This window comes from Phocoena phocoena, chromosome 12 (genome assembly GCF_963924675.1).
Source record: "Phocoena phocoena chromosome 12, mPhoPho1.1, whole genome shotgun sequence".
NCBI lineage: Eukaryota > Metazoa > Chordata > Mammalia > Artiodactyla > Phocoenidae > Phocoena > Phocoena phocoena.
Window position 1 is genome coordinate 72,832,273 of NC_089230.1, and position 12,762 is coordinate 72,845,034.

Here is a 12,762-nt window from a genome sequence, read left to right on the forward strand (position 1 = left end):
TCCCATTCAGTAGGTGGCCTTTTCATTTTGTTGATCGTTTCCTTCACTGTGCAAAAGCTTTCTAGTTTGATGTAGTCCCATTTGTTTGTTTTTGCTTTTGATTCTCTTGCCTGAGGAGACATATTCAGAAGAATATTACTAAGACCAGTATCAAAGAGTGTACTGCCTATGTTTTCTTTGAGAAGTTTTATGGTTTCAGGTCTTAATTTAAGTCTTTAATCCTTTTTTTTTTGCGGTACGCGGGCCTCTCACTGATGTGGCCTCTCCCACTGCGGAGCACAGGCTTCAGACGCGCAGGCTCAGCGGCCATGGCTCACGGGCCCAGCCGCTCCGTGGCATGTGGGATCTTCCCGGACCGGGGCACGAACCCATGTTCCCTGCATTGGCAGGCAGACTCTCAACCACTGCACCACCAGGGAAGCCCTGCGCCACCAGGGAAGCCCTCCATTTTTAACTTATTATTGTACATGGTGTGAGAAAGTAGTCCAGTTTGATTCTTTTACCTGTAGCTGTCCAGTTTTCCTAACATCATTTATTGAAGAGGCTGTCTTTTCCCCATTGTATATTGTTGCCTTCTTTGTTGTAGATTAATTGCCATATAAGTGTGGATTCGCTTTCTGATAGTTCACTCTTAATGTATAGAAACTCAACAGATTTCTGTATATTAATTTTGTATCCTGCAACTTTATTGAATTCATTGTGAGGTCTAGTCATTTTTTTGGTGGCATCTTTAGGATTTTCTATGTATGGTATCGTGTCTTCTACAAAGAGTAACAGTTTTACTACTTCCTTTCCACTTTGGATTCCTTTCATTTCTTTTTCTGATTGTATGATTGCTATGGCTAGGAGTTCCAATGCTATGTTGAAGAAAAGTGGCAAGAGTGGGAATCTTTCCCTTATTCCTGATCTTAGAGGAAAAGCTTTCTGCTTTTCACTGTTGAGTATGATGTTAGCTGTGGGTTTGTCACATGTGGCCTTTATTATGTTGAAGTATGTTCCCTCTATACCCCCTTTGTTGAGAGTTTTCATCATAAATGGATGTTGAATTTTGTCAGAAGTTTTTTCCCCATCTATTGTGATGATCATATGAGTTTTATTCTTCAGTTTTTTTGTATCACATTGATTTGCAGGTATTGAACCATTCTTGCATCCCTGGGATAAATCCCACTTGATCATGATGTATGTTCCTTTTACTGTGTTGTTGGATTTGGTTTGCTAATAGTTTGTTGAGGATTCTGGCATCTATGTTCATCAGTGATATTGGCCTGCAATTTTCTTTTTTTGTGGTATCTTTGTCTGGTTTTGCATCAGGGTGATGCTGGCCTTGTGGAATGAGTTCGGAAGTGTTTCTTCCTCTGCAGTTTTTTGGAGTAGTTTCAGAAGGATAGGTGTTAACTCTTCAATAAATATTTGGTAGAATTCACCTGTGAAGCCATCTGGTCCTCTACTTTTGTTTGTTGGGAGTTTTTCTTACTACTGATTCAATTTCATTACTGAACTGTTTGTATTTTCTATTTCTTCCTGATTCAGTATTGGGAGATTGTCCATTTCTTCTAGGTTGTCCATTTTTTTGGCATATAATGGCTTGTAGGACTCTCTTATGATCCTTTGTATTTCGTGGTGTTGGTTGTAAGTTCTTCTTTTTCATTTCTGATTTTATTGATTGGGATCCTCTCTCTTTTTTTCCTTGATGAGTCTGGCTAAAGCTTTATCAATTTTGTTTATTTTTTCAGAGAACCAGCTCTCAGTTTCATTGATCTTTTCTATTGCTTTTTTTAGTCTCTATTTCATTTATTTCTGCTCTGATCTTTGTGATTTCTTTCCTTCTTCTAACTTCTTTTTTGTTTGTTTGTTCTTCTTTTTATAGTTCTTTTATGTGTAAGGTTAGGTTGTATTTGAGATTTTTCTAGTTTTCTGAGATAGGCTTGTATTGCTGTAAACTTCCCTCTTAGCCTTGTTTTTGCTACTTTCCATGAATTTTGGATCACTGTATTTTCATTTTCATTTGTCTCTGGGTATTTTTTAATTTACTCTTTGATTTCTTCAGTGATCCATTTGTTTAGTAACGTATTGTTCAGCTTTCATGGGTTTGTGTTTTTTGAAGATTTTTCTTGTAGTTGATTTCTAGTCAAGGCATTTTGGTTGGGAAAGATGCCTGATATGATTTCAGTCTTCTTAAGTTTACTGAGACTTCTTTTGTTGCCCAGCATATGATCTATCCTATAGATTTTTCCATGTGCTCTTGAAAAGAATGTGTATTCTGCTGCTTTGGGATGGAATGTTTATATACATAAATTCATATATTAAAAATATATATATATAAGTCCATCTAATCTAATATGTAGTTTAAGGCCAATGTCTCCTTATTGATTTTGTGTGGATCTGTCCATTGATGTAAGTGGGGTGTTAAAGTCTCCTACTCTTACTGTGTTATTGTCAGTTTCTCCCTTTATGTCTGTTAATATTTGCTTTATGTATTTAGGTGATCCTATATTGGTTGCATATATATTTAAAATTGTTATATCTTCTTCATTAATTGATTCCTTTATCATTGTGTAATGTCTTTCTTTGTCTCTTGTAACAGTCTTTATTTTAAAGTCTATTTTGTCTCACTTAAGTATTGCTACCCTGACTTTTCATTTCCCTTTACATAGAATACCTTTTTCCATCCCCTCACTTTCAGTCTGTGTGTCTTTATATCTAAAGTAATTATTTTTAATGTCAAATTTATGTTTCTCAATCTTTTAAATGTCTTCTAGAACTTTTGGTTTACTGAGGTCCCATATGGCTTTTAAGGCTCTGAAAAAAATAGCTCCCTAATGAGTTTTGATAAAGTTTCTTCATGATTAAAATAAATTTCCAGTAACATTCATGAATTTGAATGTGATCCCTGAGATATATCACATGACTGAGAGTAGAAGAATGCCATTGGACACTATAAGTGTTTAACCTAACATCATAGTACAGTTAAAAATAATCCCTCCTAGGCTTTTTCTTTAGAATGCCAACTGTAATCCCACTGTTGGTCGCTAAGTCTGAACCTCCCATTGGAATGCTGGCCTCAGAAGGGCTGAAAAGTTTTGATGCTGTATAATCTCTCACATTCTTCTTAAAAATAATTTTCATATGTTGTCACATAATGTTTATAAATTAGAGATTATATATTGAACTGAAAAACACCTGGTAATGTGAAACTTACAAAGAAGAAAATAGCTTAAGGTAGAGTTTCTTTTTTCTATCCCCTAAACTTGCATTCAGCTTAGTATGTTCCACAGTCAAACTGTAGCCATTGTAAAGCCTCTGTTCATGCTCTGGTATGACACATCAAATAAAGAGGATCAATAAAATTCAATTAACTATGGTTTCTTCAGAATTGACAACTACAGTATAATGAAATCAACCAAAGCAGATGAAATGGTAAATCTGACAAGAAATCGATTGAGTTTGTCAAAGTTGTTTAGACCTAGCTTAAGGTAAGTCTCTTGACCTCCCTTGCTCTCAGTTTTCCCATCTATGAAGTTGGAAAGTTGATCTGGAGGATCTCTAAGGTCCATTCTGGCTCAAAAGTTCTATGGTAATAATAGGTAATACATTTATTTTTTAAATTTCAAATGGTCCAGAAAGGTACATAAAGCTAAAATTTCTTCAGTTAGTGCCTCACCCTGCTTGGACATTGGTGTGGTTGAAAGTTTCAGCTTTCTCTCTTATTTCTTCATATGCTGACCCATGGACATCGATAGACCTCTTGGGAGAGGGTGAGTAAAACTTTATTTGTAAACTTCTGTTTCGAGAGACTTCCGTATCTTAATAACTGTCCTCACTTTGATCATTTGGAGCCTGGTATATCTTTTGTCCTTTCCTTTTCTTTTCTTCCATTTGTTCTCTGTCTCTGGTGCGACATAGATTCTCTGGCTGCACTTTCCTCTGTTCCCTCCGAAGCACAGATTTCAGATCCGTTCGCACCAGAACCTACTCCTCCTGCTACAGCTGCTGAAATTGCAACTACTTCAGCCTCTGTCTCAACTACTACAACTGTCACTGCTGTCACTGCTGAAGTGGATCTCTTTGGAGGTTAGTCAGTCACATCACTTTTCTTTCATTTTCCTTCCAGGATTGCTAGCGTTAAAGCACTTAAATCTTTTACATGATAGAACGTGGCAGATAGATAGAACATGCATGGCAGAGTGTTTAACTACTTTTAAAATGTTTATTCATATATATTTATCTTTGCTCAATTTGTCAACTTCATATTCATTTAATTTTAGTGATTATAGAGCAAAGGTTGCAAATGCTTTGGACCTATTCAATTTTCTACTTTTTGCGAAGTTAGGATTTAAGCTGCTATTAGAACTCTTGTCCCGTATATGCTCCAGCCCTGCAGTATCTATAATAGTGGTACCAGATCTTTCTATCATATTTAGAATTGGTTTTTTGGCTTTTTTTTTTAGATTTGAACTAGCTGAGAGAAAAAAATGTTTGGGGAACATGGGAGGAGAAATCCTGGCCTAAGTTATTTTTTAAGATTTAGGACAAAAAAAAATCACCTAAGTGGAGTTCAGATCTAGAGGTCTCTGAAGAGAGTTTAGGGATATGTCCATTTTTGCAACTTTTTAAGCTTGTTCTGTCCAAGCAAAAACTTGGATCATCTTTGGCTTCAGAACTTTGAGAGATCACTGGAGTCGGCACTTGCAACGCTGATTGAAAACAGGTTTATATCAGACTTTGAAACGATTGTCTGAAAATATTTTTCCCATGCAAATGTAAATTCTGACACAGAGTTGATTTACAGCTGTAAGCTTCAGTCAAATATCCTACACTCTGTCAATATAATATGCCTGGACCTGATGAACCATCTGAAACCAGTTTATTTACATCTTCCCATTTTGAGTGGTGCTAATGTCCAAACCTGGAGAAGTGCTCATTATGTGTACATTGAACCGTGTTATAGTCATCATAGTTTTGTGTTTCTTCGTTACAGTATAACATCTGTCCCAGGGCATTTTGAGAATATGGTAAAGAAATTGGAGGAAGCAAATGATAAGGGGTGGGGGCAGGAGAGATTTGGCAGGCTCTGGTGGAGTTAACGTATTCCCCTGGGAACATACACTTACTTACGCACTGTCACATACCACTGTGCTACATGCCGTGCCCCAGTCTCTGAGGCTTGCCAACGTTGTCTAAGACAAGGAATACTCAGCGGGACACAGCATCGTTCGTTGCCTCTGTTTCATGCGAGGAATTTGCTCCTGCCTTGCTGCACTGCCATTCTGTTGCTCTTCCAAATCTATTATAGGAGAAATTCGGGGTTTTTTGTTTGTTTTTTAAAGTAGGAGAAGGGATTTGCATACTCTGAATAATTTATTATGAGGAGTCATCCACTAGAGAAAGTTAGTTTTTCACTTATGCCTCTGTAACTTTTGAGACCAGAAATTAAAATATTAGCTTAAATTTATAAAAACCAACTTCTTCACCCCATCCTTCCTACCTCCATTATTGGTCTTGAGTATGGATGGTTTCTCATAGGCTTATGTTCAGAGAAAAATTCAAGGAAAATATGGACGGGTTGGATGACAATTTTGGATGACAAAGCATTTCTATTCCTTTAGCTATTTAGATTTTTGTTTTTCAGCCCATTTTAAGGAGCTTAATTGCCTATTAGAAATCAGTCAACTCCATCTTGCTTCTCTCATGGTCCTGCCTAAGATATTTCTTGGAAATATTCTTTGTGCCATTATGCTGTTTGTGGTAATCATTTATTACTGCTTTGATGACAGTCATCAAGCAGAAGAATCTGTATGTTTGAAAATATTTTCGTGATGTCAGTCTTTCTACCCTGAAATACAAATTTAAAAGGTCAGTACTGTAGAAAATCATATGATTTAATGCCAAAGAATGGAGGCTGTCCTTTAATTTCACCAATATCCTTTCTAGTCATCTGGATGGAGGATAAGTAAAGATGAGTACATCTGCAAATCTCATCACAATTATTTTTACTAATCTTTATAGTTCTGTAAACTGTCTCCCGGCCTCTGATAGCTATAAAATCTCTATCTTTTATGTTCAGAAATCTATATGTGTCACTGTCTGTCTTGTAGTTTTCAGTGATACTCCCTGATTTCTTTCGTGTTCTTTATGGATTTATAAGGAATCATTTAGAGGTAAGATTTTAAATTAAAACTTAAACTAAAATCTCTTTGGTCGTGTTGTGTGGCCATTTTAAAAAAATTTTGTATCTCTAAAATGGGCAAGTGGTAGAACTTTTGAATAATAAGAGCACCAGTTATTTCATTTATATGACTTTAAAATATCCCCTTTGAGGTTTTATGTAGCATATATAGCAGTATTAAGTAGATTTCTTTAGAAATAAGCTTAATGAATTTTAATTTCTGAATAATGGCTAATTGTTTAATTTCAGGACTATGAGATACTGAAATGTTGAATTTTTCTATGTATTTTAGTCTTGTATTTTCATTACAAATTTGAAAAATACGGAGTGTCTGTTATTTTAAAATACTCAGATTGATACCCACATAATGTTTTAGTTGTTTCAATGTAAGTCATTAAAAAAAATTTTTAGAAACATTATATTTACTAAATGCTTATTTTTTTTAAAGGAACTTTTAAGAAATGAAATCTGCCTTCTGCCTTCTGTGGTCAGGCAGAACAGGACTGCAAGGCAGTGTTATGCTTTAAAAATGTAGTAAAACTTACAGATATTGATAAAGATAAAACACAGAATCCTTAAAGGCATTCTGTTTTTCACTGATGCAAACTCTACTAACAACAGCACATTAGTTTGTAACAATACAGTTTTTTTCTAAGGAGTGCAATGCTAAATGCTAATTCCTCTACATGTTCACCCGGGTACCCTTTCAGTCAACTGTGTTAATTTGTGTGCAGGCCTCCATGATGGTAGGCTGTGAGCACAGAACCAAGTGGCTGGAAAACCAAAGAACTTGCCTCCCAAACCTGACTTCATGTGAACAAGTTGGTTAACCAAGTTAATCAATCTTCCTTAACACCAATACTTAAATATAAGCACTTACAACTAGATTTCATGTAAGATTCTTATAATCTGGGACCTTTGGGGAAGAAAATGAACTGGAATGGTGACTCTTGGGCTCAAGAGGCTGAGAATGATTGAAACCTTTGTGCCGAGTATGTGATTTAAAGATGGTGTGTGTGCCTGGAGAAGACAGGGAGAGGAGTTCAGGCTGGAGAAGACAACAGCAGTAAGAAATTTTTACAGAGGTAGTCAGTCACATGATAAAAAATGAGAGAGAAAATTCTTCCTAGATTGCCAGAAGGAAGAGAAGGCTAGTCTGCAGCAGTGTCAGAGACTGGTTTGCTGAGTAAGGCTGGACTGAGTCCATAACAGTAGAAAAGCAGGAACATGCATTTCCTGGAAGTAGCACTGGTAGGTAATGGGCAGAATGTAGACCTGAACTGCAAATGGGTAACAAGAGAATGAGAACTAGATTGGAGATTGCTTTCGCTTTCAGTGCTGGAAGGATAATGCTGCCATCGATGATGAAAGAAAGCTGGGTAGCTAAGAAGTTTTGCTGTTTTTTTAAACAAAATCAAAATTATCTTATTGTCTCTGACAGTCCCGGGGGGTCTAGTGGGCCCAGCTGGACGGTTGTCTCTCAGGGTCCCTTTCGTGGCTACAGTCAGACAGTGGCTGTGGGGCTGGGATTATCCAGTCTCACTCGTTCACATCTCCATCAAATGGGCTGGGAACACTTAGCAGCTCGGGGCTGGAGCAGCTGGGGCTCCTTTGTTTAGGAGAAGTGTTGACAGTTGATGAGTTAAGTTTACAATGTTTAGTTTCAGAGAAGCATTAAAAGGAGATGTCTTGCTGACCAGGAATGGAGGGACACCACCTCTCCTAAAGATATAGCTACAAATATGGGTTTCACCTACGTACACAGAAATCATAATTAAGGAGGCCAGCCTGTGAATATTTGTTTGAACTCTAGCACTGATATAACTGGTGCTTATTCCATCCTGCAAGGAGGGGACAGTATAGTAGAATGTGGCACAGTTCATAACAGTAGAGTGGTCAAACACCCAAACCTCCATCAGACAACTTACAGCCAAATCCTGACCCCGCCACTTGACAGACCTTGGTCACATCCTCAGACTTTACAAGTTTCTGTTCTCCTATCTACAAAGTGGAGATGATAAAACCTATATCACAAGAAAGTTGAAGGAATTAAATTTAATAACGCAAATAAAATATTTACACAGTGACTGGCACATAAATAGTGATTGCTATTACTGTTTCTATTACTTCCAATGGCATTACCGTCAGTTCCAAATTTTCTAAGAACGAAAAGAAAGAAAACAGACCTGACCCGTGGCAAAATATTTTCAGCCCTTCCAACCTCCTCTTAGACTTTTCTTGTGGTCTTTTGCCCCAGCTGTTAGGGCTTTCAAGTTGCTCTAAGTCCTCTGTGATAGTATTCTTAGCATGGCATCTGAGGAGGTGTGTCTGTCCTATCCCCTGGTGTGTTTTTCCTACTCCATTATTATTATTCAGCCTCTCCCCTGACTGCCCTCTACTCAGAACATATATATATTCCCTCAGTGTAGCTGTGGGAAGCAATCAAATCAAGCTGTAACATATGATTGTCCCATTGTCCCTTCTAGGGATATTTGTGTTTTTGTAAAGGACCTTTTAACTCAAGCGAGTCTCTAATGTTTAATGTTTGTTAAGGCCGGGCTTCAGGACGTTACCATAATGTGTCTCATACTCAGCTCAGTTTGGAACACGCTGGGTGAACCTGAGAAACAAGTGTCTCGACTGCAGGACTTCCTACAGCCCAATACACCACATAAATCTCTGAAAGTGGGTATACTGTGTAGCATTTCCCAAGCATGTTTGACAAATTCTTTTTAATGGCTAGAGGAGCAGTGTTCTAGGGAACACTGGTAGATACTGCAGAAGGCGGTATTTTAGGATGGGAAATCTAGCAGGTCAGTGGCAGGTTCTTGTTGGTCCCTACCTTCCAGAAATTTCTTCTAGGCAAGGCATATTTATGATGGCTTCATTCCTTCTGTAAAGGGTTTCTTTGAAAGCTCCAGGATTTTTTTTTTTACCATAATTAACATGGTGTGTTGACAGAAACACATTGGGAATCATTTGTACACATCAGCCACTGATAAATTGGACATTTATAAATGGAGGCTGCCTGCATGTTAATGGATCTACTGTATATTATTATAATCTACTATAGATAGTTATACACTTGTAGTCTTAAAACATGAAACTACATTTTTAATCTGTTGAAAATGGATCATTGACCACATAACTGGAGCAATTCAGTATTTGAAAACAACTATAAATTTAAGTCAAAATAAAGGCATTATGGTGCCATCTCCTAATTTTGTTTCTTTAGTTCTTTAAAACAAATCCTTGGTTGTGTCTGAAAATGCTTTTCAGGGATAGTGAAGATTTAACTTTTATGAACATTTAGTATACCTTTCATGTTAACAGTGTAATTTTGTCTGTAGTAGACTATAAAAGAACATGTAAACTAAAATTGTTTACATCATCATCATATATTTAATTTTATTGGGCTTAAAGAAGATATCCGTGTTTGCTAGAAACCACTAGTCAGAGACATCATAGTAACATAGTATATAAATATTACCTGGACATGAAAGATCGATGTCTTAAATTGCATAATAAAGTTATTTTTGTGTTTTATTTTTCACATCCATTTCCTTCCTAATGATACATAAAACATGCTTCTCAGAGCCCTTATACAATGAGAATCTTGTTACCTTTTGGATCCTCACAGGCCTCAGCAGGATCAAGGCTGTACCACTTGCATGTAACCAACATGAAGGGGCGCCAAGAGTCATTGTCTTGTGACCGCCAACAGTGCATGGGCCATAAAAATGCGTTTCAAGCAATTCATGTTGTATAAGGGAGCCTTCTTTGCAATTTAACTTGGTTCTTTTACGACATTTTTCTTCTCTTTTTATCCCTTTCATTTCTGTTGTTTTAAAACCTGCACCCAAGATGCCTTTGCAGCTTCTCCCGGGGAGGCCCCTGCAGCATCCGAAGGGGCCGCTGCGCCAGCACCCCCGACCCCTGTAGCCGCGGCGCTTGATGCGTGTTCAGGAAACGGTGGGTTTCCAGTCCTGAGCCCGTCTGTTGTCGTTCTGTCCTGATGTGAAACTCCTGTAGCTAGGCTTGGCCCTATGTGTTTCTAATTTTGCTTTCTTCTGAGTATAAAGTATCACTCATCGTAACGGAATAAAGAATGCGGGCACTTGAAAACATTAAGAAAACGAAGGGCATCCTTATCAAAATTGACAATTTCTCAAGATTGACAATTTTTGTCAGTGCAAGTATGCTCTCTTAATGTTTTTTTGTTTTTTTGTTTGTTTCCCTGTAATGCTGTATTGTACTCTTTTGTAACACTGAGTTCCAATACGTTGGCATGTTTTCATGAATTTTCCAAGCTACCAAATTGACCAGATTAAAGTAAGGATTTGAATAACCATCTCTGATCCTAGACTGTAGGCTAATCTGACAATACTCTGAAGTGTTTCCATTTCTGAACTTCGTGGTGCCTACTACATTTTCTTTTCTCTTTAGAAAAACATCCTAATGACTGACCCCTGCTAATAGGGTAGTAGCTCAAAGCAGGCCGCCTAACGCCTAGCTCGCATGTGAATCTGTGCCAGGTGTCTCGTACCTATAGTTTAGACGCCTCTCTGTTGTCTGTTTCCTTACTGATGCCGTATGTGTCTCCACTTTCCTTTCCCCAAGACCCCTTTGCCCCATCTGAAGGTAGTGCAGAGGCTGCACCCGAGCTGGACCTCTTTGCAATGAAGCCACCTGAGACCAGTGTTCCTGTAGTTACCCCTACAGCTAGCACAGCCCCTCCGGTTCCCGCCACCACTCCTTCTCCTGCTCCCGCCGTCGCAGCTGCCGCCGCTGCCACTACCGCTGCCACCACAGCTGCCGCTGCCACCACTGCCACCACCTCTGCCGCCACCACCACCGCTCCTCCTGCTCTAGATATCTTTGGTGGTAATTTTTTTTTGTCATTGTCGTTGAACTCTTTCCACCTGGTGGATTGAATTCTGGTCCTTGTGATGTACTGCATCCGCACCTCTGTCTGCATGGTGACTGTGTCATTAAATGGTTCTCCAGCAACCATTTGCAGCTCGTTTCAGAACCCTCCAGAGTGCTCATGCACAACTGGAAAGTGATGCTGTTTCAGGCGGGTTTGTCCAGTTGAGTAAAGGCATGTGTGTTCTTGGTCTTAGATTTATTTGAGTCTGCTCCCGATGTCGCCCCCGCACCTAAGCCAGATGCTGCTCCTAGCATAGACCTGTTTGGGACAGGTAAAGCCAACTCCCGCCTTTCTTTACACTAATTTGCCTAGATGTTTTCATGACTAAGCCCTTTGTCCTCACCTGTGATAATGCACTTGTTAGACTTGTGACTTTGATTTCAGCTCTCTACTTACCTCTGCTTGGTTTTGGTTTGTTTCACTTTTGGAAGATGCTTTCTCCTCTCCACCACAAGGGGCCTCTCCCGTGCCTGAGAGTTCTCTCACTGCTGACCTCCTATCCGGTGAGTGCTTTTGCCAAGGTGAAGCCTTCCGAGATGTCTTGTGGGCATCATATGTGGAGAGGCAGATGTGAAAACACGCGGGTTCGTCTTGAGTTCTTTTACACTCAAAACTCACTTTACAATAAAAAAAAAAGTCTCGTTTTGTGTCCATCCCCAACTGATGAGGGTAAATATTTCAAATCTACTGCCGATTGAAAAGAGAAAACCTCTTTTTCACACTAAAACCTCTGACCTCAGGAGTCAAAAGTTTTATTTTCTTCTGGAAAGCATGTATTTTAAAATCTGTTGGCTTTTCCTTAACTGTTAAGATTGTCTACAGTCTTCGGGCTATTCAACATGAAATCTCAAGAAGCCGTTTGTCAAGGCTCATGGTTTCATTTTCCTTTGGGTGACATGCACTTTGTCCTGTTCTGTGCTTTGCTACAGTGGATACATTTGTAGCACCATCTCCTGCAACCACTGCGTCGCCAGCAAAGGTGGATTCTTCAGGTGTGATAGACCTTTTCGGGGGTGCGTATCTCTCCTCCTTCAACACTCACAGAATCTTTTACTCCCTCAGAATAGCTTTTAGATCTTCTGTTTCATGATACTTGGTCTTTTTTCTTTCGACTATGTGAAGTTATTTCCATCTTTTAAATGTAAACTTACGTTCAGATCTTTTCCATTTGTCATCATCATCTACATGCTCGTCAGTTCATCATATTTTTTAGTGCATGTCCTAACAAAACCAGATCATTTTTCATTTGCAGTCTTTTCATTTGAAGTCTTTGTGTTTTTAACTTTTTGTTCGTCCTAACGTAGAATCAGCTGATTGGACTTTCCTTCTACTGCTCTTCCTTAGTGATCCTGATCTGTTGGCTAAATCAACATTTCTAAGCTCTTAAAAGCAATATAAACATAGATAATTCAGAATTGAAAAGACATAAGCCAGTCGGAACTGAAAGCATAAGCTCTAGATGTCATACATTATTCTATAGGGTTTATTTATGTTGCGTTTAATGTTTCTAAAACCTCCCAGAGAACTGGAAGAGGTTTCACTGATTTAAATGCATTTTCCTTCTCCTGTGTGTTATCAGAAGACAGGCAGATGTACTGAATTAACTCTTGAACTACTCATTTGGATGATACATTCGAAGTCTTCTATTAGCAGTAAATTTATAGGG

At 38.4% G+C, this 12,762-nt stretch overlaps 1 protein-coding gene across 25 annotated transcripts in view; it reads left to right on the plus strand.

Annotated features, from left to right (window-relative positions):
- Positions 1-12,762, plus strand: part of SNAP91 (synaptosome associated protein 91) — a 155,604-nt gene that overhangs the window by 110,125 nt on the left and 32,717 nt on the right. For 7 of the 25 annotated variants that reach the window (XM_065888564.1, XM_065888568.1, XM_065888566.1 and 4 more), the window contains 7 exons: positions 3,741-3,755; positions 3,904-4,071; positions 10,031-10,138; positions 10,787-11,050; positions 11,290-11,367; positions 11,528-11,599; positions 12,026-12,109. The exons of 1 other annotated variant lie outside the window; for it this stretch is intronic. In XM_065888564.1, coding sequence (XP_065744636.1) covers positions 3,741-3,755; positions 3,904-4,071; positions 10,031-10,138; positions 10,787-11,050; positions 11,290-11,367; positions 11,528-11,599; positions 12,026-12,109 — 789 coding nt within the window. The remainder of the gene's footprint in view (positions 1-3,740; positions 3,756-3,903; positions 4,072-10,030; positions 10,139-10,786; positions 11,051-11,289; positions 11,368-11,527; positions 11,600-12,025; positions 12,110-12,762) is intronic. 17 more of the 25 variants (XM_065888577.1, XM_065888579.1, XM_065888580.1 and 14 more) reach the window with 11 other exon arrangements.